We start from the raw sequence: 26,291 nt of genomic DNA, 5'->3' as shown, positions 1-26,291 counted from the left end.
GGCAAAACCAGAATGTGGGAGGAAAATGAGAGGGAAAACTGACATTAAGGGGAGACATACTATTAATTTTCCTATTATGCAACAGGTATAGTTTGTCTCAGTAGCTCACACAGGAAAGTAAAGAAAAAAATAAGCTTGTGTTTACCTTTGCTGTACACAATGCAGTTGTTTTTGTTGTCTTCTACTCCTTGCCAAGTCACATCCAGCAACCACTTGGGGCCAGCAGTCAGTACCATAGGGACTGAAGCCTTTGTCTTCTGTAGGAAGGACGATAACAAACAGATGCCATTTGCTTGCCTTGATTAAGAACTTGAATAATAATAGTAATAATAATTTTATTTGCAAACAACAAAAGCTCCAAATCCATCAGCCAAGTTCCTCTGCCTCAGGATTTTTTTTAAGAAGACACAAGCAGGAAGCTTTAGTTCTTTCATTGACTGAATGGTGAAACTGTTATCAAGGATTTTTCCGAATGATATTGGATCAGATCTCCAAGATTAAGCAGATCTCTGGTGGCTGAGAATTATAAAGGGAATGCAGATGACTTTCACAGCAAAGAGCCAAGTGTTTAGAAGTGAACTTTAGACACATTGTACATTATTATCAACAGGATCTCACTATTTCCTGAAACAGACAGGAAAGAATTTAAAGAATCGGTATCCATTTCAAAGATCTGTCCTGGGTAACATTTGTATTATCATAGGAAATAGTTGTGAATGGATAATAGAATTTTTCCCTGCTTTGCTATGTGTTGATGTGTGATTTTACTATGTCTGAAATCATAATAATGCTAAATATTCACTGGACTTTGTCTCAACAAAGACTAAAATACAAGTTGCATTAATCCATTGAAAGGCTCAAAAGTAAAGCATGGCGTTACCACACCTGAAAGGCATGGAGTCAATTTAATAAAACCATCTACTGTCCACATTTCATACTCTATATTTAGAGAATTTAGTATTTGAGGAGCTAAGGCAGAGGCCTCAAATTTATTAACATTTAAGTCCTGTGGGTAATCCTGAGTTTGTCAGTATGTGGCACTGAGATGACACTTAGGCTTCTGTCATTCACAGTTCTTTTTCCCTGTATCGAGAAAGAAACCACAACAGAGAGTACAAACTACAACAGTCACAACATAACTTTTAATTGTTTTTTTTCCTAGAATATAGTTCTGTCCAAGACATTCCAACCTTCTGTAAGAGAATTTAGTTATTTTTATATTCCACCAATAATTCTCTAGTTGGCTCCACTTACATTCTATTGTGATATGACTAAGAGAGTTAAAAAAAATTTAGATACAGAAAATCATAATAGACTTTCCAGATGCTTTGGCCACATTTATTATCTATGACCATTCTAGAAATGTAGTGAAGTATAAAGAGTTACCACAGAACCTACTGAACTCACAAAATATACAGGAAAAGACTTATTGAAAATAGGATATTATTGAAAATGTTTTAGTTACATAAGATATAATTAATAATTACATAAAACATACAGTTACTATAATTATGATATACCAATATTTTAAAAATGATTATAGAAAAATATATATTAAATATCACAGTTCTTCATAATTCAGGGTTTTTTTATCTTTTCAAGTTCCAATAATGTTTTATCAAAGATAGTACTTTTTACTTAATTTTCATTTCAGATTTTGCATTTTTCATACAAATGTTTGGGCATAAGTCACACTTCATCTATATGCACTCCATGACATTATTCATCCTCCATAAGTATTGGAAAAAACAGGTAGAAATGATGAATGAAATTAGGAGAAAGGAATGTAACATCTAGCAAAAAAATACTTACCTAGTGCAAAAATACTGAAACCAGAGACATGCAATGTCTCAGTTCCTAATACTGCTTTTCCTAAGGGAAGTTGCAGAAAGTATGTTTGCTACAGTCAACGCAGCTGCATGCACTTATATTCTGAATTTACATTCTAATTAATAACTGACCAGTAAACAAGACAATTTTATTAATTTTTTTAAAAATTTGGTTATATTCCTATGTAAATTATCAAGAATCCTGATATTATCAGTTGTGAAATCAGTGCAAAGTATTTACATATGGACTGCATAGAAAATAATGATGTAAACAAGGTATGAACTAAAAAAAGAGCTGCAAGAGGTGAGATGAAAGGTAATCGAACTATCATCTCTATCTTCTATTATAGAAAAGTCTGGACTTCAGTGTAATTTACACCAAAACAGTGCTAAGGCTGCCATGGAAACAATGAAAAGTAGCTATTCCTCACACACCTGAGAATCATACCCGAATTAAATACAAGCTGTAACATGAATGTTAGTAACCATGGCTTCACAGCAATAATGAAGAGGAGGATCAGGACATGTTTCTACCACTTGCTGCATTTCTCCAACTGCCATTTCAGTTAAACCTTTAACATGTTTTTGTGCTTATACGTGCTCTCAGTCTCTGGTAATCCCACATACAATCAAAAGACAGTGCAATATTATCCAGCTAGTGAACTTTTACAAGTACACCATAAATGATTAAGACATTCAAACAAGGGTTTTTTTTTTTTCCTAAGTTGGTGGCCAAGTTGAAAAGCAGAACAAACCAAAATTCTATCTTTTAAGTGCCGAAGGGATCATCTATTTAATTTTCACAAGATCTAATTCCTATTTCTGGTTTTCTTCTTTCCAGACGTCTGATATTACATTGTGTCTCTTCCATCTTTAAGGCTATTATCTGCATTAAGGTGGTATCACAAAGCCTCAAATAATATCAGGATCTTCTTGTGCTGGGCAATAGTTTATTATCTACATAGTCAGGACAAATAATACATCCTGGGAAAGGATTATACTTAACCACATACTGCTAAAGAAGAATGAGATGCAGAGATACCATTTGACTTTCTCATGGAGATTAGTTTCTCCTTTAGTAAAGGGGTGGACTTAGTCCCAGGCCACCATCCCAGTTTTCTCCAGACAAGGCAAGGAGCCCAGGCAGGTGCCTTATCCCTTCTGAGGCAAAGCAGGGGCAGCAGCAGGTAGACTGAGCACCAGCAGTCAGCATAGGTGTCTGCTTTGCCATTCCCCATTTACAGGGCTTCTTTGAAACTTAAAGAACTACACGGTTATTGCTAAATTAGCTTCCAGGTTGGCTTGGCAGTAAAACTCTTAATCAGCTCTGCAGCTGTAAGTGGTCTCTAAGCACTAGAGATAGACTGGAGGAGGAACAGGGTGTTTTGTTTCACAGCTCTTCTAGCCTAGAAGAACTGGTGGACACCTCAAAAGAATTTCCCATTCTCTCATAGCTCTGCGCCCAAGCTGCACAGATATGTAAATAAACTTCTTTTAATATAAAAGCGAAACTTCACAAGGCCCTGGCTGCTTGTAAAGCTTGGCAGCTCCACTGAAGGATATGAGCAATGGCTTGTCTTTGATGCACCTCACAGCCATACTATGTGAGCTGTAAGGCAAGTCAGGACCATGGCAGCAGTTCTTGGGGTCTGGCATCCTGTGAGGTTCACACGTTCCTACGAGGTGTTCACCACCAAGAGAGGATTGCTCTTGTTGTGCCTTATTACATAGCAAGAACTGAAGCAAGCCTGCTGATTCAGGAAAGGCCATTTCCTTAAAATGGTTAAAATGAAAAGACCCCAGTTCAAGATAACAAGAAGCTATGGTTAAATCAGTCATGCCTTTATCACCTCAAGATTAGACTACTGCAATGCGCTATACCTGAGGCTACATTTTAAATCCATTTGAAAGCTGAAGCGGGTGCAGAATGCTGCAACCCGCTTCTAAAGCAGGATATCGTGCTTTGAGCGCATTACACCAGTGCTTTTTAATCTGCACTAAGTGTCTGTGGGATTTAAAGCACTGGTTACAATCTATGAAGCCTGGGACCTGTCTGTTTGAGATACCTAATTGAGACCTGCCAGGTCCTTTGTCTGAACTGTACAACCATGGCTGAGAACCACCGAGGAACACGAAAAAAGGCTTTCTTAGCTTGACATAGAAGAAAGTCTTTGCAAGGCAACATGTTCTTCATGACAGCTCTTCACCTTTGGGACATCATCCCCCTTGAAGTAGTTCATGCACTGACTCTCAGAGAGTTCTATGAAAATCATTCTGTAATTCATGAGATATACTTGTCATACTGTAAAATTTAGTTGGTCATTCCCAAAATAGTGGAGGTAGGTGTTACCTACTTTATGCTGTTGGGGTTTTTTTACAGTGCTCTTAGGAATAACTCTAGCATAAGAAAGGTGCCTTTTTACACAAAAAAAAAAGCTTTCTTGTCACAGGAGCAATAATATTTCAGCTGCTTAGAAATAAGAATTCAAAACCCAAACATAATTTAATTTCTCCCTCCAAAAGAACTGCTACACACTGGTCAAAAGCTTACAAAACATCCTGCCTACTGCCTATGTATAATCACAGGGCTCTGCTAACGTTGGTGTCTGTAAGATGGGGCCATACAGTAGTAACCTCACATTTTATAAATGAGGGCACATTATAAAACCACAGTATTGTTCACTGCTCTACACTAGGTAAGTGTGCATTCTACACTTGAGTAATTTTTACCTGAAAATGCAATTTCTGCTAATGTCTTTGTGCCATAACTAGACAAATTTGACAAGGACAAGCAGGGTCAAAACTGTGATCTCTCAGGAAACAATTAGAATCAGCTAATGAGGATAAAAGAGGTCAGGCAGGCATCCACTTTTTACTAACCTTTGAAGCAACTGGACAAACAAGAGAGGTAACCCTCAATAAATGTTTATATTCAGTCCAGAGGTTAATGGAGATAAAAATAGCCATCACAGCAGGCTGAAAACAGTTTTGCACTCTTGCTAAAGGAATCAATGCTGACAAGTAACATTAGATGGGCTCTTTCCTGAAAACATTTCTAACATATGATGTGTGTGGCCTGGTAGAAACTTGAGGAAACCTCGATGTTGAAGAGAAATACAGTATGATCAAGCAGTTTGAAGTCTGTGAAATTCTCATGTTAAATGCCAGATTGGTGCCAGCTGTTTCCCAAGAAGCTGTGCTGAAGCAAGAAACAGGTATTGAGCTACTGAGCTCATGTTCAGTAAGTCACTGTGACACAACTATCCTGTCCAAGGCACGGCATTCCAAGAAGCGTTCAACATTATTTAAGGAGATGTACTGATACCCAGGGGCTGTCTTTGCAACTGTATTTTGGTTCCTGCAAACAGATTTTCTTTCTAAATCTCCCAAAGAGCCTTACTACCCATGAAAGATACAGAAGGTTACCAAGACGTCTTCGTGCCCTTTTAGAAAGTTCTCATACCACCACTGTGTAGTGTTACTTTATATAGTCAATTAAATCAAAGAGTATACAGTGAGGGGAGCTGTAAATATACCTCAGGTGCCTTCAGATACAAGTATGGGATAGTAAAACATCAGTTAATACACCAATGGAGATTTTTATTTTGAAATTCAATTTAAATTCAATTGGATCATCACAGGGTTGACACCTTCTGACATGCTGAAACTGCAGAACATCCCCTCTAGAGAGGTTAAGTTCACCTTTGATGGTCACCATATTCAATACAGCAAACTTTCAAAGCTCATCAAATCAGTTCATCTGGGAAGGTCTCCTAAGGGTCATTCTGGACCAAGCAATAGCAGAGATTTGTATAGGTCTCAGACTATCCCAAATATTAATTAATATTTGTTTTAAGATGTTTTTGAATAATAAGAAGAGTGATACCTCCATTTTATCACCTCACACTTACACTGACTGTCTCAATGTATTTCTTTACCATATAACTGGTTACAAATTCATCAAGTCCTAAAACAATCTCATCTAAACAGCTCAGTGGACAGACACAGATATGCATATGTGGTTAATTTGTATGCAATCAGCTGGACTGTCTTTCCATTTCTGCATCTTCCTTGAAAAATCTTACGTTTTTTCCAAAGAGGATTCAGTCTTGGAAGAACAGTTATCTCAAAGGCTTTTCTAGAAAACCTGCCAGTCAAGGCCTGTGGCAGCACTTAACAGTACCACGTCTTTCTCTTTTGGACATGCAGAGGCAATTCCTCTCCACTCACACAACCCTGGAGATGTCAGGAGGTTTTCAGTGTTGTGGTTCCATGTTGATGACAACATCACCAAATAAAGCAAAGGCATGGCAGTCTCCAGCCTGTAAACACCCACTCAGGAATCTTGCAATTGCACTAGGATTTCAGCTTTCACAGCCCCCAATATGTCTGCTGGTGAGATCTTGAAACTTAAACTAAATGCAAAAGAAATTTTGCAATCCTTAGTCCTTGTGGTTGAAAAAAAAAACCAACCCAAAAACTTTGAAAACCTGATACAAACATAATGAATGCAGTTAATTTCACCTAAATCTGTAGAGAGCCTGGGATAACTGAGTTACTACTTTACAGCTTTGTAGGATTCAGTGTTTCAGAGGAGTGTTCAAGTACCATCCATCAGATATCCATCTACATGCAGAGACTCAAGAGTATACAAGAACCTGTATACCCACACAGACAAATTGTTGCTTGTGATGGGCCATGAAACTAGTGGTGGAAAAAAGAAAGAAGTTACTTCTCAGTATCTTTTTTGGTGATAGCAGAAGAAAAAGAACTGGTAACATTTGAAGAGGCTGGTCAAATCAAAGCCTTTTAATGTTTCAAATATAAATAAGGGGGAAAAAAATGTACACACAGATGGAATCCCAACAGACAGCTGGGATTCCCTGCAACTGAGAAACCCTGCTGTTTACCCCAAGAGATCATCACTTGTCAAGTGACAAAACTGAACATATATTTCACCATGTTTCTATCACCACTATGTACATTTCATCCACAAACCTAAAGCAGACCAAAGAAATTATTCAAACAAAAAAACCTCACACTCCAGGTATGTTAATATTTTCCAACGCTTGTCAGGATTTCAGTATGATTCCAAATTTTTTATTGCTATCAAATATGCCTCCCTGATGCAAATTAAATGTGCACTAAACATGGGGATCATTTTGTGTTACCTAGCTAGAATGCATTTTTTTTTCAAATCTGTAAAACAAACAAAAATCAAATGTCACTGTAACTTAGGTACAAAGTAATGCTGTCAAAAGCAACTTCAGTTTGTTCTATTTAATCCAGGATGTCCTTAGAATTCATCTTCAAATTTAAACCAGGAAGGTTTAAATTAATCCAGATTCTATGGCACTTTGTCCTAGTTGAGAGTCTTGGTGATATCTTCTGACTGCTCCTGTGGCCCTGGAGGAGGTGACAATCAATTCATTGGAACAGGAATGGAAAAGCTGGAAACTGGATCTCTGAACACTCAATGATCTTCCACTGCCCGGATCACCCTGTCTTGACAGACTTTCTACTCCCGTCCTTCTCTCCTATTAAGTCTTCATCTGGCTTCGCTCCACAGCTGCTCCTCCCCTGTCCTCCCACCTTTTCTTTTTCCCCCACTGTATATATACCTAACTATGTATAGGTAACTTCTCCCTTTCTCAAAGAGCATGGGATGGATAGCAGTGTATTTTGCCTTGACTTTCTCATTTTATTTTTCCTATTACACTCTGTCCTGTTCATTTTGTTCCTTGGGAAAGCAGTACATATATATTTATTGTGTGTTTACACGATGACCAGAGTCAAGAAATCATATTCATAGTCAATGCTGTGATGAGTATAAACATGATGAGGATATTCTGCAAGTTGACAACCCTAAGTGAATCATATCTGTTGTGGTGAGTTGATACCTGTGGGTAGCATGTGCCCTGTCAGTGTGTCTTAGCACTCGGGTATCTGCCACGGGTGTTGAACCTTTCTGCTTTACTGTAAAGTTGAATACTTTGGATAATACTATTTCAGAGATGACATACACCTGTACTGATAAAATCACACACTACAGAACTTATCTTTAGGCAAGATATAATGCAGTGCTGCTTGCACACTTTCACACTGAATCATCAGTGCATTTTTCCTAGTGGATTAACCTCACCTGTAAATTATTGTCTACTCTATGAATTTCATCTCTTTCTCTGCTAATGAGACCATGCTGATATTTGCCAGTACACACTTGTTGAATGCCCTTGCTTGAATGTAACTTCTTTCACTTTTGCTAAACATTTCTCATGAAAGATAGATGAATCCTCTGCTTCTATGGCTCAGCTGCAATTCTGCAAACATTGAGTTTACGCTGGACAGGCTGAGGGACTAAACTCTGGGATAAACCATCCTTGGTAAGCTTCTGACAATTGGTCTCTTACTTTGCACAAGTATCATTTGGGTTTGGGGTAGTTAATGTGACACTAGATATTCCAGATGACCAAGGGGACAATTACAGAGGTTTTTCTAGAAGACATGAAGGCATTTATATTGCATATGGATTAGTGATGCCTGGTCCCATGGTCCAGCTATTTACACAGATGCCATTCACCAAGATTGTTGCATCTACAGATTAGTTAAAGTATGATACGGAATAATAACTGGTTTAGAGCAATTTTGTAATTTCTTCTCTGTTATACCTTTTCTTATTCTGGAATGGATGATTTAAACCACCTTTTTCAGAAGTCCAAATTTCATGTATCATATGTTTATTTTTATCTAAGGAATAGAAAAAGGGGTAGCGACAGGACAAGGGGGAATGGCTTTAAACTGAAAGACGGTATGTTTAGATTAGATATAAGGAAGAAATTCTTCAGTATGAGAATGGTGAGGCACTGGCACAGGTTGCTCAGAGGATAAGATTCCTCATTCCTGGAAGTGTTCAAACTCAGGCCGGACGGGGCTTTGAGCAACCTCGTGCAGTGGCAGTTATCCCTGCCCATGCCACGGGGCTTGGAACTAGATGATCTTTAAGGTCCCATTCAATCCAAACCATCCTATGATTCTATGAATCCATTAAAAATACAAAAATTAAAAAAGGACATGCATAAGCCTTCTATAAAGCATCAATTACACAGAACTACAGATTAGCTAGTTATAGGTTCTGCTTATTATATATTATTATTACTTTGTTTGGAACTGCAAACACATGTTGTGTATTTTACTTCAGAAAAGTGAATATTTTTGTCATGAATGGTGAATAAGTCATGATTTAGCAGCAGTAAAAGACAATAGATTTTTTAGTTTTATCTTTTTTTTTTTTTTTGCTCAGAACCCAAGATATAGAAAATAAAAAGTTCTTTGTATATGCTTGTCCAATGTTTTAACTGTATAAACCAATGCAGCTCTATTAGGATTACATTTCTAATAAATATTGTGAGGAGATTACGAAATATATATTCAGTACAAAGGCATTGTAGACAATGGTGTAGGTATTGCAGTGTAATTCTCTTGATGATGCATCACACAATACTTGAACTCCAGTGGTGCACACGCTGAATGCACACAAAATATTATATATAAATTCCTACCTAACTAATTTGAAAGCAAATTGGGAAATAGAAAAAAATCTTCTATGTATTTCTTAAGGACTTTTTAAGACTTTATGCTTGTTTTTATTAGGTTTTTTTTAAGACTTTATGCTTGTTTTTATTAGGTTTTTTTAATATATCTTTATCAGGAGGAAACACTTTACTTTAAAGTAAGAATCTAAATCCAATATATAATCCTCTGCCCAAATTTCATACTTGTTAATATAGCATAATCATTTAAGGTAGAAGTTTAACGCATGATTCGACAACCAGAAGTCTACATGTATGACTTTGATTAATTATTTTTAGTTCAGTTAAAACATCCCAGTTTATCTCCTTTTAAGATTATCCTTGACATATTTAGAAATCCTAATGCAGATTTTATGGCCCACACCTATCCCTGATGGTGCTAATGGACTAGAAATAATGAATCATTCTAATTTGGATGAAAGGACCACACAACATTGTGGCAGTCCTTTAGAGAATTAAGGCTCAATTCTGATCTTCTAGACTTATGAATGCGTTTTTGGGATTAGGCCGCATATCTGTACATCTGTTGAGTCTCAAGGGGTGTATACTCAGCTAAGTATTCTGACCTTCCAATGTACTGTATCAAATGTGTGGCCTTGGGATATGAAAGGATTTGATTGCAACTGTATTTTAACACTGACTTAATATATAATTATGGGGTAAAACCTAATTCCTCCTTACATCTTCATGTAGAAAATTCCTTCACTATTAAGCAGACACTAGGATATTTTTTACCCAGCAAGTACGATAGTAAATGGAAGAAATTGAAACATCCGCCCAGGATAATGTAAAATCAAGGACAATCTTCTTAGGAATGCCTTTAAAGTCAGCTTCTTGCGTCTGTAAAACAAATTTAAATTATCTTCTGTGAGTGTGTTGCTAGCTGGTATGCTGTTGCATTATGCACAATACTTTATTGCTTATGTAAAAATTAACTGGAACAAGGTTCCTTTAGTGATTTTCACAGTTACTCTATGCTCTCTTGTTTATAAGTAATAAGGAGAGTAATTAACTTTACACACATATTGTATATAATACTGATGGAAAAGTTTGCAAATAACTGGAATCTTCACTTATTTTATATTCACTTGTAATTTCTATTTTTCTAGTCTATGAAAGATAGAATGTTGTAAAATTTCCTTTAGCTGGTTAAACTTTCATAAGATATGCATAGTGTTTTCATGCAAAAATTTTATTTTTTTTCCCACTGAAAACCCCTTCCCAAATACTATCAGTGAAAAACCCCTTCAAAATATTAAAAGAGACTTCACAAGAAAATAAGTTCAACAGATTTTAACATATGACTATGCAACATTTTAGAGGCTTTAATCTTTCTTCTATACTACCAAATTCTGTATAGATTTTTAAATAAATAACAGTGGTATACTTAAATGATTAATATGGGAATTTCAAAGAAAATACATTCCCAAATTCTGTGCTCTCTCAACAATATGATCTTTCACAGATCTGAATTACAGATTCATGGTGCTAACATGTTCTTTATCATTTCAGAAGGCTTGGACCAAGAAGAGAAACTGAACCTTTACCTTGCAAGCAGTTACTTTCTTCCAGTTGAAGAATCTGCTACACATAAGCAGGTAATTTTTTCCTTGCTCCCTTAAAAGGCTGAGGATTTTATTTTACTGTTCGCACGCAAAAATGAAAAAGAAGTTCCCTAAAATGCCCAATGGTAGATTAAAAGGATCCTTATTTTTCGTAGTTTGTATGACATAGTTGTGTAACACAGCTCTCATATAAATTGTTTCAGTGTGATGATTATATTGCAGCATGACTAAGAACTGCAACAATGCAAGTTTACATGAAAAAAAAGTTTTCAAAGAATGGGTGAAGGTCCTTCACTGGGATTGGAGATAAAGATGGAGAGTCCAGCAGCAGGACTGGTGAGTATGGGACTCTGGTTCCAGTAAGACTCAACAAACAACTCAGATCAGAATCTAAAGTCCAGGAAAACAGCCTGTAGCTTCGAGATTAGCTTTCTCACACTATTCCTGAGTTAAGCCAGTACAAACATCATCATGAATGCATAATTATGATTACGCACTACACTATGCATAATAGATCTTAAAATCTGGAAACAAAGAAGTAGTGTAGGAATGCTGTTTTAAGGCTTTTGGTTTTGAACACAATGAAGCTGGTGTAAGGGTAAGAGACTTTCTGTAAATAAAAAACAGGTCCAAGAAAATACATTTGACTTGGAAAATTCATACAGATACTTATGAAACATTTACACATAAAAGAAGGGGTAAAAGGGAGATAGGGACCTGGTTTTATGTTTATAACTTGAAAATAACAATGAATGAAGCCCAACCCCCTCCCATTTTAACTCACAAAAACCCTATCACTTAGAATAAGTAACAATAGACACAGACACTGGCAGCTTGGCAATTTTATTTAAAGGATCTTATTCTCAGAAAGAAATAAATTGATTTTTTGAAATTCTTTGCAGTAAGAGTTTGATTATGAACCAATGTTTGTTTCTGGGACTGACAGATATACACAGGCTGGTATCCTAAGTTTAACTGACAGTACTGATAAAAGAGCGATACAGCTTTCTTAAAAGGAGCCGATGGATTCATTGACTTTTATGTGTAAAAACAAAACACTGTGAAAATGATTAATGCAGTAAATGGGTACATCTATGACTAAAGAATATTCATGTCAAACTCTTGTCAACTACCAGATTGAATCACCTTGGGCCAGCAGTGCTGCAGCTCTGTGTTCTCTAATGGGACCCCTTGGGAGCTGTAAAGACTCTGGAATCACAAGTCCGAGGAGTGGTCCTTAAGTGGAAGTGGTCTGACTTTCAGAAGTAGGGAGCATGAAAAAACCAAGAAATTTGCACCTAGGTTATAGGGGTCAGGTTTTGTTTTTTTTTTTTTTTTGTATGAATTGAAAACTCAATGTGGTAATAAGAATCAAGCTGTGTACCACCACACTGTAGACTAAATTTAAGTGATTAGAAAACTATTCTACTGCTGGCTCAGACTAGTTTCACAAAAAAATATTTTTTAATTCCAAAAGGTAATTTTTCCTTGAAGGCCTTCCCTTGTTCAAAGAAAACTCAATCCAACCAAATCAAATCAAATCAAATCCCTTTAGCTTCCAGTAAAATTTTCAAATCAATTTTCAGATACCTGAGAAAAAAAAAAAAAAGCCAGCCTACAAATGTTCCTAGCACTTCAATATCCCAGTGAAGTCAATAAAAGGAAAAGAAAGCTTCTCTTCAGTTGTGTGTTATGGAGCCAAGAAATCAACCTAACACCACAAACAGCACCAGCGGTATGAAAAATCAAGAGCTTGGAAAGAGTAAAAGCTTTAGAAATTGGCCAAATCAGAGCAGGCCAGGCTATCAAACTACATAAGATAGTAAAACTTTATACCACAATTTTTCTTCTTGTCACAAAATTTGGCATTAAAATGCCACAGTACTGCAGTCACCATATCTGTTTCAAACAACTACCCCATATCACTTGGCACTAAGTGGCAGCATCTGTTCAAGGCAGACTTGAACCTGTGTCCCAGCTGAGCAGGGATTTTTCCCTGCTCCCAGGAGATATGAGCCTTCAGGTGAGATGTGAGGCTGTTGCCAGCATAGGGCACTGGTCTTGCATGGCAGCCTCCAGGCTTTAGGGTCACTGACACGTCTGCACAGCTGGCATTGCTATGGTAGTCTGAGTTTTTAAGGGAATGAAATGAATAATTGTCTGATTCTCACAAGACCAGATCCATTTGCACATTGAAGGGAGGTGGCCATATCTGCAGTGCCTCTGACAGCTCCTGCTAATTCTAAGGGGAACAGTTGGGTGATGAACACTTGAAAATCTGCCTCTTCACTCCTCTGCTATGGAGGTGACCTTTGATCAAACTTTGTTTTACCAACCTGTGGATGGTGAAAAAGCAAATGCAAACTGCGACATCAAACAACAGAAGTAGTGCTCAGACCCAACGCTGGTGGCAGCATGGCCTTATGGTCCACATCAGCTGCTCGAAGGAGAAAAGGAATGCTCAGGTCCAAGCACTCCTGCTATATGCAGCTCAGGTGGATCCGGCCCCCGCTCCTTGAAAGTTCAAGTGAAACTTGATTTACAGCCACACCTTGGGCAACGGGCGAGTGCTGGGAGAGCTGAGTGAGATCTGGACAAAGAGTGATGGGAGGAAGGGGTGGGGGGCAGCAGGTTCCCTTAGTATTATAAAAATGCATCTTATTCTGTTTTTAATCAACGAACCTTATCCAGCAATCAAGGGAGATATATAATAAGCTGAGCTACTGTGTAAATCTAAACATTCCCCACAAATAGAAAAGATACAGCCTGAGCTCTCTGATTGTTACTACGGCAACTATCTAAAATGAAAATCTTGTTAACCCTTTGCATGCTGTAGCCACCCATGCATCAGTGTTAGCTGACTTCTGTGCACTTATCTCTCCTTTTTCCCCCTCAAGAAATTCATAATTGTATTGCTTCACAGTGGTTATGCTCTGGTTATCCTATATGAGACTGAAAGAACTGTGATAGGTGGTAGTTTCATATGTACAGCTGGGTTTTCTTACTTGCTCATTACTGGGATTATAGTTCTAAAAACAACTAATAAAACACAAGAGAAAATCCTTAGAATTCTCCACAAGGCCTAGGATTTTGATTAAAACCTTGACAACAAGAATGGGGTGATTTCTAGTAAACCACACTACTGCCTTTTTTCTTTTAGTTATGAAATTATTTGACTGTAAATAGCGTATTTTTCAGAGCAATTATTTCTCTATAGTGCATTATAAACAGGCTAGTTTTAAAATGCATTTTTAAAGCTTATATTTCTTAAGTACTCCATAGAAGACTGCCAGTGATTTTATTGAACCAATATGTCAACTCCAGTGCTTTGAAAATTAATCGTCAGGTATTTGATTTGAAAACTTTCTTAAATGCAAGAAAATTTAGACAAAAAGAAAACTAACTTTCTAAATTTTATGAATGGCAGATGATTTTACAATCAAATTTCTACTTGTATCTACCTTGAAATACAAGACAGTTTCATTATAATATCGATGTGGCAGCATCATGACAAAGAGAATTCTCTGCAGTTCTTTGTTGAAAACAACTGAAGCCATGGAAATTTTTCCATCTTCAAAGTGAAAGAAGCAGGACATGGCCCATGGACATCAATTCTATTGATTCTTTTACTTTGTGCCTACCATGTAATCAATAGAGATCCTTCCATACTGGGTGGAAATAGACTCTTTATTTAACAACTTCCAATTCGTTGTTACTGAGAGAGAAATTTTCAATTGATATTTTAAGAATTACTTCAGTCCATTCAACATAGATAAAGTTAAGAGGTCATTACTTGGATATTTTGGTAGAGCTGAATAACATAGACGTAACCTGAACAAATCAATAAACATCATACTTTTTCTTTATAAAAGTAAAATTTACATGTAAATCAGGCCATATAAGTTGAAGTGATTGAAGTAGTGTGTAAATTATCCTAAGATCTTTTTGAAATGGTATCCACATTAAATTGAAGGTTATCAACCTCCAGCACACTAAAGATGCCATTTATAGTAAAATGAGAGAATAACTGAATAGAATATCTTAAGATTAGTGAAATATCAGTATTACAACACTCAATTTTATTAAAAGAAATCAATGACTTAGATTTTTAAGTTTACCTAGAATTGTTTTCAACTTTGAGAAAAGAATTGGTTTAAAAAAGAAATTGGATTCTTTGTAATAAATGTGTATGTTAGTGAATGATGTTAGAAGCCAGAAATCCTAGTATGTGCTCTTCTTATTTACAGAAAATTGAAGCCACTAAAGTGAGCAAGATAGATTTCTGTTTTCCTTCTTAATAAACACCTGTGTTTCAAAAAAAGCTCACAGATATTTCCAGCACTGCACATAAACTGAAGGACAGGCTGCTGGCACTGGGCAAAAACCACACTTCTGGTCTGATCCAAATTTTTTTAAGGTCAGTGTAAGCTAATTTGAGGTTTTGTGTGACGGAACACGATTCAGGATGGGAACAGTTCTGGGCATGGAGAAAAGCATGCAGCAATTGGCAGGACTTTCATATGGACATTGCTGTTATTGTGTGGTTTCAATGTAGTCATGCTGCGCGGTGCACAACTGCACATGCCCAGGCCTGCCATAAGTTTACCTGCTCCCTGCTTCCCCCACTCCTCCCCCTTTTGCCTGTGCCCTATTCTGATTTGCTCCCCTGTTTGTCTGTCTGATAGCCCACCCTATGTTCTGCCCCTTTTTCCCTGGCAGGATGGTTAAGAATCGGGCGCACGCCTGAATAAACAAGTCTGCTTGCACCCTTCCTGGTGTTCTGTCCCCCCTTCGGACCGCGACAGTTTTGGATGAGTGAGGTGCACAACACATGTAAAGACAGTGTTGGAATACACACAGGTAAGAAAATGCTTACCAGAATTACTTGAATTAGTTTCTCTGATGTTCCAACCGTATTTTTGAACTTCTGAAACACTTCCCATTTTCTGTAACTAATTTGATATATAGCATTCAAAGTTACTTACCTTTTACATTTTTTTTCGAAATCTGCATTTTTCATGAAGTCAAATTGACTACATGTTCTAGAGTGAAATTTCATACTTACAATACTATGATCACTAGATCAATCCTAGAGGCTTTCCAAACATCAAGACTATTTATCAGTGTTGGCTTATTTCCCAGGAATATGTCCAAAATAATCTAGAAGTGCACTGGCTAGTCAACATACTACATATAAAAGCAATTCTTCAGAAATTCTAGGAAGGTATAACAATCCTAGTTTTCCACTGTATTACTTCAAGTAAGATTTTTTCTTTAAAAAAGCAAGATCACTTTTTTTCCCTCTTTTTAGTAGATTTTTTGTTCTTCAAACCCCGCCTAATTTCCATATCACCTTTAAATTGCTGTGTTCACCTATCTCATCTATTAACCAACTCACATGAAGACTCTATAACTCTATATCTGTTACCAGGTAGGTATGGATCCCAACTGCTTTGGCTTTGCTACAGTTGTATATAATTATTTGGAAAGGAAAAGATTATTTATATATGATTTATTTGTCCAGTTCAATTACAAGGACTTGTCTTCTTGGGGAAAAAACAGGGTCAAATGTTGTTCTTCTCTGAAGAATCTTTAAAGCCTTGGGGGAACTCCACCGGGTATTCCCCACAGAAGTCCTCCCTCCTTGTGGGTATTTAACCTTCTTGATCAGGTACAAAAAAGAGCCATGGGGCTTACAGCAGGAAATAGGCTTTCTAAAAAAATTCAGAAGAGAGTATCATGCCCTGTACAAAGAGTTTGTAATGGTAAAGTGGGAAATTCTGTTCTGTTACTATAAATTGCTCAGTAAACCCCAGGAATCCATCACACAACTACCTCATAATCTGACTGCAAATCTCCATTTCTTCAAACTTAATCTAAAATATTTTCTATAGCCTAACAAGCAAAAACTATGTTTTTTTAGCTATAACTAAGGGCCAAAGTTGGCAATTAACACTTTGAAAAAATCAGCTAAGTAAGTTTTATTTCTAACAGAAGCAATGCTTCAGATGATTGTCATATGTAATCACTTTGTAGTTTCTCATTGGTGTATAACTAATGGCAGTAGAGAAGAATCATAAAAAAGATGACCTGCTGGAAATTATAGATGGTTCAAAGAAAACTTTATACAAATATATTATTCAGTAATGAAAAAAGTAGTCTTTCCAATTATGGTAAATTTGATTCTGCAAAGTATGACTTGATTTGCGGAGAAAATCCCAAACAAAGAATGATAATAAAACAGAGAATACAACAAAATGTTCCAAATCCTGGCCATGTGTGTTATGAACCCCTAGTTGTTCTCTTTAAACTTAGCACTGGTTTGAAGTGTGCAAAATAAAATATTTGGTGTAATTTCATGCAAATGCCAGGTTCAAGACTAACAGTTAACAAAGGCAATCAAATCTGTCCAGGCATATCTGCCTTCAAGGGTTACAGGTATTGGATATCATAAGCATTTACCTATAGGAAGAAGAAAAGACTTTTTTTCTATTTCATTTTACTTAATAAAAGTTAACATTATTGCAGGTAAAACCTCCCTTAATTTTCTTTACATATATCACTATTACTCATAGTTCACACACATACCATGCCAAACATTAAGGAATTAATTTCATTTTTTTTTCCTGAAAATTATTTCCATCTAAAGGAACACCAATCAGCTTAATCACTACATTGAAAACCACAAAATGGGCAAAATACTGCTCTCCCTGATCTCAGTGACACATCAGTGCTCATATTTACAAATCCATAACATTTCTGTGTAATATATGAACATATATTATTAGAATATATGAATATATATGAATATATATTATTAGAGGATAATGGATAGAACCAAAGATGAATGAACTAAATACTTAAGAATGCTAAAAGTTACAATACTAAAATAATGACAGCATTAGAAGCATAATAGGGCGTAATTAACTCAGGGGAAGGATATCAATACAATGCAAATAAATGCAGTGATACAGTTCATTCTGGGAACTATCATCTTATATATCCATGCACCCTGCTAAGTGCATCCTTGCATGTTCTCCAGCATCATGCTGCAAGTGCTCCAACCAGGAGATCCAGGTAGCTACGTTCATATCCTTTTTCCTGTCAGTTTGCTGCAGCTAGGAATGGCCATGTATTTAGAGATTATGCTTAGGGACACCTGCAGCATCATGCTCTTCTTGAGGACATGTACTTTGCAAAAAAGCTTCACTATTTCTGGCCCATTTCCTGCACTGATGTTTAAAAAACCTACATATTTCAACATCTCTATAGAATTATAGATTTAAATCCTCATTCAAGAAGCTAAAAAGGTCACTCAAGCAAAGTACTTGCTATTATTGTGCCTTGTGTATTGGGGGAACAACAGGTCCTCCCCAAAGGAATTTAGAAGAAGAGAACAAGCAGAGCCTATACTCCAAAATCTATTTAAAACTAACTGTATTTTTTTTCCCTACATTTATCTGAGAGTATCCCTGTTTTAAGTTCTCGTGGTCAGTCAGGTTTTATCTCTGGAAATTCAAGAAGTTTTATTTTACTCGCCCTACAGTTAGATTGTGTGAAGAAGGTGTTAAAATTCCTTTTCCAATATCAGGTCTGAAAGAACTCATGCTACCTAAAATCAAAACAAAAACGGCACAAATTTGGCAGGAACAGATTTATTTGAATATTCAAATGACTTTTTGAAGAATTCATCCATTTTAAAATCAGTTGCACAAATACACCACCAATAGAAATGGCATCGAAAGAGCACATACTCTGTAGAAATAAAAACTACAGAGAGTGAGTAAGGACATTACATGAGAAAAGCTTTAAAATCACTCTCTGAATCACTGTTTTACTTAAAGCATTTTTAAGAGCCAAGATGAAGGATCTAGATTCATTTAATAAACTGTGGCCATGGTGTCTTTTATCAGTAGAAGTTTTTCTAGCTTTCATTAGTTCTGAAAGATTTAATGCTTAATAGAATGAATAACAATAATTTACACTAGCAGATATTCAGGTTCCTAACTCTTTTTATACATGAATATTTTATCTTTTAGCATCTTTCATCTTATTTTTCATTATATTCTTTTATACTTTGTATTTCACTTAGTGGTTTAGTGACTGGTAAGGAAAAAGGAAAAGCAAGATATATGAGGGAAGTCCTGAAATCTCCCTCTTTCTCATTCTGAACATCGCTATTAAATTCAGAAATCATTCAACAGACATTAGCTAATCACCATTACTCTGAAGGATTACATTATATAACAAGAGATGCACCAAGTTGTATTAAGAAACATTTGACTTCAAACTACATGCTGAAATCAACAGGAATATACTATCTTAAATACTTGAGCAAAACTCGGTAAAAGATACAGTAGGCAAACATTGTAGTCAGCTCAGCAGTGATTACCAACTCATGCTCCAAATTCACTATAAAATGAAAATCAATATTTCCACAAGTTCCTGCAACATAAAAGATAACCTTCATTGATTTTTCTAGACTTAGGCCCCACTGATAAAATCTAATATAAATTTTCAACCACGAGGATTTGGATCAGAGCAGGGGTGATAAGTCCTGCACATCTCTTAAGAGGTGGAGAATTTTTTTTTTAAAGTGCACGTTCATACTATTTATAATTTGCCCTGTGCAAGTGAAAGCCTTTTCCACCAGCGCTATCAGGAATCTCTTCTAATTTTTATTACTGTGAGGCTAAAGCCTGTTCCAGATAATTTGGAAATTTCAGGGGAATTGTGATAGGGCTGATGGTGCAGCCCTGGCTGACTTGAGAAAAGAGCTAACCCGTAATAGCCTCCATGGCCGTGCTGATTAAATGTTGCCATAGATGAAAGGCCTGCCATCGCCGCAATAAATTAACCAATCACACAAATCCCAAGTCAGTGCTAATCCTTCCTTGATACTCTGATCCTCTGATCAGCTCAAGGAGGTAAAGAAACTGGCTTGTGACGCTTGGTGCTCTAACCCCTGGATTTCATGTACACAACGAGCTAATGATATCTTGCTGACCAGTTCAATGGGATGAACTTCTCTCACAACCCTTAGGGAACACTGTGGCCTTCTCTAAAAAAAAAAAGACAAGCACATGGCAGGTTTTGTGTTTTATTGCTACACCGCAGGAAAACTAACCAGCACTTGTTAACCGTTAACCACAATTAGCATCAAACTGACATCTGCTATAAAGCCTGTTGTGCTTTACAAGTGCCAGTGATGGATTAAACAGGAACTGAGACAGTAAACCAAGAATAACTGTTCAAGTAATCGTGATTAAGCTATCTCGCTTTCAATAGGTAAGTCTGGTACTTTTCCTATTAGCCCAATTTTTAACCTGTTCTTACAATTTGGGGAGGGGGAGCAGGAGGGATGATGCATATTCATATATCCAAGAGTGTACAAAAGAGAAAGAGAGAGTTCCTTTACCTCTTACAAACTCGCTCAATTGTACTGCCACAGTGTGATTATAATCAGATTTAGACATAGACTCATTTAATCAATTAACAGAAGGCCTGAACACATGCAGCACTTTCTCATTAATTATGTGAATGCTGCCTTTCCAATACACTTTGAGAAATTGAGTCTGTGCAGCCTTAGTATACTTCATAATTGGGGAAACTCTTTTTTTTTTTTTTTGGGCAGTAATTGGTTGCTAAAAGTAAGAAAGCTCTGGGGTTTGCCTCTAGGGCTTCCACACATAAAGAGTTTTGAAAGTACTTCATTATCTCTCCTGGTCAGTTCTGTGAAATTAAAACTGTTTCTCTCTTTATCTTTGAGGAAGTGGTTTGAAAGCAGGGTTCCTAGAAAAAGTCTGTGCGTATGTGGTGTGTGTATGGGCATGTGTGCCTGTGCTCATGCAAACATACACACGTAGACGTAAAATAATGTAACCTTGGCTTGTCATAGACATCGCCGTCACTGAAGTCAACACAAAAACACAAACTTGAAGCACATGGGATTTGACCACCAGCAATTAATTTTATTGAGGCATGATAGTTGTCCAGATATAAGTGGATTTCCCAACTTCTTCAAGAATGATTTATTTTTCTAAACTTACATGATGAAAATCAATCATACTTGAGGGATTTGCTAAGATAAGTTCATAAGTTTTGGAAAGGTGTCCAATTGGTCAAACTGAATATAATTTACAGAACTAGTATGTTATTTGGAAGGGCCATAGATAACTAAGTCACTGTACTTTATTATCAGTCTTTGACTGCTTCATACATCTTTTTGTTCTTGTCTCTTGGGGATATACATGCGCATGCACAGATGGGTTCTGCTGCTACCACTGCATCCCTTCCTGTGAATTTACCAGCTAACCTCTTCACACTGATGGGCTCTCAATAGTTAGTTCTGGGGCAAGGCTCATGGGAATTAATTAGTAAGAATACTACAAAAAGACAGCTCTCTCCCTGCAAGCCATTGAGGGCCAGTGTTTCCCAGTAACATAGCTATCTCTGGCAAAAACTATTTTCCAAGAACAGTAAATGTTAGTGCAGTCCAAAAAGGTACTTAAAGTTTTATTCAATAGAACCACAGGGGTTGGAAGAAATTAAATGGGGCTCTTCTGTCAAATTTAATCCTTTCGATTTTACCTCTGATGCCTCATATTGGCTAATGTGTATCTACTTTAATGCTGCACTTATCCAAGTTAACTATACTGCACAGTTAATATTTTAACTTTTACTGTTTATCAGAGCAATACAGAAGATCATTCTTTATGATAAATCATTAGAATAATATACCTTAAAAACAGTACCTTGTGGAAGTGGTTTTAGAATATGCAGAGACTCTCAGATTTGATAGCCCATGGTAAAGTTTAAAGTAAAATAACTGAATGAAGAAAAAACCTTGACTGGTTATTTATGAGCATTTATACTTTATGAGGAAGGACAGAAGTTGTCTTCAGAAAGACTTATACATGCTTTCTGTTTATATCCCTCCATTCACAATGTAAATGTTTTATATTCCCCCAATAGCATTATGCTAAGAAAACCAGCCATTACATCTTTGGTAGGTGAGGGACTTCTCTAAGGATAAATGTATCCCTGACAACCAATGCAACGGCCTTGGCCATACTTGATCCTCACTCTCTCCACACCACTGGACTTCATAATACAACTCTAAACATGACCTTTTAGTTAAGCAAAGTTGCACTGTGTTTGTACATAAAGATCTTCATTTCTGCCTGCGCAAGTGAAAAGGGGAAAAAATATATATACATCAGTGACTGCCCTTACGAAGCTTCAGGCCCACGGATGGGGTCCATGCTCTGAAAACTTCACTCACTAGCTAACAAAAACTCTATCTCCTGCTTTTCTGCAAATAGCATGGATAGACTAGATTACAATATCTTTAGAGAAGCTAAAATAGCATTCAGAGGGGAGATTTATAGTGCTATATTCATCTTTTCTCACAGAATCATAAAACTCATAGTACAGCAGGCAGAGAATCCATTGCAATCAAATCACTAAAGAAGGCAGTAGGAAAGAGAGCTTGCTCAATTTTACTGGGAACAGAGAAGGGGGACTTCATCCAAAGATTGATTCTTTTATATTTCTGCTAGAATTTTTCTGTTACTGTTAAAAAAGAAAAAAAAAACCCACCATCTTTTTATTTCAAATAATCTTCAATACATGCCATTCTACACTATTATTATGGAAACTGAAAAAATTAAAAGACCCATAGATTGTCTTAATGTATATGTGAGTATATAAAAATAGTCCTTACTCTGTCCTTCTCTTCAGGTGACAATTTCACTGACTGCATTGTCTCTTTTGTCTGAATAATGGTCCCAAGCAAGTGGATGAATTTGTCGCAAGGAAAACCATCTTCATTTCCATTTCCTCCATTTCCATTATGTCCTTGTTTTGATAACTCTTCACTCACTGGGTGCACAACGCTTTAAATTGTGGTTTCAAATGTGCTAATGCAAATTCCAAATCACCAGTGTCTGCAGAGAGGGATGGGAAGTTCAGCCCCAGTGTCAGTACTCTTTTAGGTGCGGTATCACAGTGTTATTTTAAGGTCAGCACTATGCTCGGAGAGACTTTACAAAGAAAGTGGGTTACTTAGGTAACTGTGTAATGTACCTAAACATGATCAGCTCTGTTGGCAGAATTACCATTAAATAACAAGGGTAGGAATGCAAAAATAAAGAGGGCAAGAATAGATTTAAAAGAAATAACTTACACATTTCTATCTTCAGGCTGTAAGATCTTACCTAATACTTTGTCAAAAGAACAAAGTAATGAAATTTTAAAGTTTTTACTACAATAACCTTGGATCTCCCAGGGAATATTCAGTGAAATACGAGAGAGGTTTTAATACCTGGAAGCACAGCTGCATTATAGTGAGGTCAATTTAGGAGCACTATTGAGACTCTAGGCCATAATGACTCCATATGGAGTCGGACAGTAGCTAAGGTAATAAACTTTCACAGTGTGATTTCTTTGCTCAGTGCAATACTCACATAATTTGGCAGTTACTCATCTTTTATTTAATGGAGAGGGCTTTTTTCCTCTTTTTTTAAGAGCTACCATGTGCTCATTCTTTCCTCCTCATCACGAAAGGTTTACATATCCAAAGAAAACATTAACTGAATTCCCAATGAAAAAACTCAGAATTTTATGACTGTCTGAATGCTGTAGAAAAGGGAAATTCCTCAGTCCTCGACCCTTACACAAAGATGTTTCCGTTTGTCTTAGACACTGGTGTTAAATGGATATTGGCCTTAGTTTCCAGAGTAATAAGAAGACAGTAAATGCATTTGAGGACAGAGAAATAAGAAATTGGGGACAGCTGCGGACAGCAGATTTGGGACACTGGTATCATGTATGTAACAAATCTTTATTAATAAGTACATTAAATCCCATATTTTTCATTTATAACCACTGCATAATTTCCTGTTAACACTTCATGTAAATTCCAGATAAGGTAATAATTTTTTTTCAGAATTCTATTTCTGTTTCATTATATGTTCTACACTCTGCCCCACAGGTCAGTTGCATGATTGAAGTTTTATGCCTCATTAAAATTCCCCTAGTTAAAACATGGAGACAGAATTTTGGTAATTCCTTTCTCCACAACTACAATTAACCATTCCGCTGGATTCCTGTATTACTGCAATCCAAGTTTAAAAATTACTGTATGGTGAGATGGTCAAGGGGTCTAATGTCCTAAACATAAGGCTCTTATCTTCCTTTGCTCCAATGGCTGAAAAACCCTGCACCACCACCTCCCAGTTCAGTATTTCTAGCTAGCAGCTGCTATCAGAAACCTAAATAACAAAAATATGCAAACTTGCACACTAATTCCCTTTGGAGATAGATCTTGGCTGCAGCCCTGTCATAAATCAGAGAATTTCGATATGAAATGAGGCAAGCAGCTCTAATCATTTCTGCATTTCAAATTGGATCACTGGCTCAATCACTGGGCTTTTTTAAACTGCTTGCCTAAGAGCAAATGTGAGGCGGGAGATAATTCTGAAGAAATCTCTTCTTTTGTGGCCGTAGAACTCTTTTAACTGTTTCAAGACTGAAGGCCACATTTCAGTGATAATAACATATATCTGCTGCGAGAGATATGGATCCTTAAAGACATCTTCCCTCTCTTTCAACTCATAGAATTCCATCAATATCTGCATATATTATATATATTAATGTATGTGCATGTGCATATGGGTGTTGTGTGCATAAAAAGAGAGGGAGAGAAAAGAAGAGAGAAACATCTGACATGTAGCCTCAGTATATTTCCCTTTAGAATTTTCTCTTCTGACTTGGTGTGGGTTTCAATTGCTGCAATGACAGCATAGTTAACTTTGTACACATATACCCAGGCACTTTGGAAATTTATTTAACGATGAAGGCAAAACTGAAAATGTGATGCTGGCCTCACCTGCCCAGCATCTGGCTCAGAAATAAATCAAAAAAATAAAATCAAGGTAAACAGAGGTCTTCAATAATTGTGTATGACATCCAAAGGCATCCTCCTTGCCCACCAAAGTCCTGAAATTCTCCTTAATTATACTATTGATTTTCTATTTTCATGCCTTATCTAAACTCTGAAAACAATATATCACAGAAATTACACTTACAGTCAATTACTGTGCAAACAGCATCCTCTTGACTCTCTGTTTTTCTGTTCAGAGTATCCCCTCTTTTTCACCCAAATGATACTACCAGCTTGTTACAGTTTCAGCGTCCTCACTGCAGTGCTTTGAAATTGAATTTAACTCTATTATCAGCAGGCTTTTGTAATCTCATGTAAGCCTAATAGTGATCAGATGGAATTTTACAGCTAAGCTCCCTGCATTTGGAGGACTAATTTAAAATATTTATAAAATTTTTGGTTTAGACAGTTAAAAAAAATATTCACCTTACAAGGTTTTATTGTCTGCTATTTTCACCTCTCAATCCCTCATACTCTATTTTCCTTCTGAGAGCTGCATACATAGTTTTTGATATTTAATTGTCTGTTAATAAAATTTAGTAAATTGCTTCATTCAACAATGATCCAGACATTTGATGATTTTAGTATCACTGCACTATGCTAATTATGTAGCCATAAAACAAATAACACTGTTTTAGATTATCTCATCTAACTTTGAAAATATGCTGGTAAATCCGAGCATGCCCAAACTCTGCATTGCCTGCCACACCTGATTCTGTCAAGGTTTAAAAATATACCTGTTTGTGCATATATGCATGTATTTTTTTGGGGCACCTTGACAGCTACAAGGGCCATACTGTTGATGTTCTCCTATTCTTCTGCCATGTACACATAAAAGGAAAATCTAAAGAACTCCTGTCAGGATTGTCAGAGATCATGCTGACGAGCCCAGCTCACCAATAGACATGTCCTTGCATCTAATGACACATAATGCTGAAATCTGGAGCCAGCACATCCATGGACTTCAAATGATGCTACAGGATATACCACAGTTCACCCTGCTTGGTAACAGACTTGGTGTACATAAGTAAGCCTCAGAATTCATTCCCCCTTTGCCTGACTGGAGTTCAGAAGATGGACAAACCCAAAACTGATCTGAGCTTTTCAGAAACCCAGGCCTTTAAGCACAGTGACATTGGCTTGGGGACTATCCATGATCGTGCTCAGCAGCTGGGCACAGTCTGCAGGACCTGCAAAATCAGGCCACAAAGAAGCACACCTAAAACCAAAGCCCAGGAACACTAACAACCAGACTGACGGTAGGCTTTTACTCTTCTATTCAAAACAATACATTCAATGTTAATACATCAAGCCTCATGGGGTCTTGCCCGTTAAGTTTGAGGATTTGAATCTCATGAATGCA

At 36.7% G+C, this 26,291-nt stretch overlaps 1 protein-coding gene across 5 annotated transcripts in view; it reads right to left on the bottom strand.

Moving 5' to 3' along the window:
- The window catches only part of ZFPM2 (zinc finger protein, FOG family member 2), a 306,960-nt gene that overhangs the window by 110,321 nt on the left and 170,348 nt on the right, over positions 1-26,291 (bottom strand). For all 5 annotated transcript variants that reach the window (XM_027657044.1, XM_027657047.1, XM_027657043.1 and 2 more), the window contains one exon: positions 146-257. In XM_027657044.1, the coding sequence (XP_027512845.1) occupies positions 146-257 (112 nt within the window). The remainder of the gene's footprint in view (positions 1-145; positions 258-26,291) is intronic.

This window comes from Corapipo altera, unplaced genomic scaffold, assembly GCF_003945725.1.
Source record: "Corapipo altera isolate COAL_440 unplaced genomic scaffold, ASM394572v1 52b, whole genome shotgun sequence".
NCBI lineage: Eukaryota > Metazoa > Chordata > Aves > Passeriformes > Pipridae > Corapipo > Corapipo altera.
This window is presented reverse-complemented; position numbering and strand designations above follow the sequence as displayed.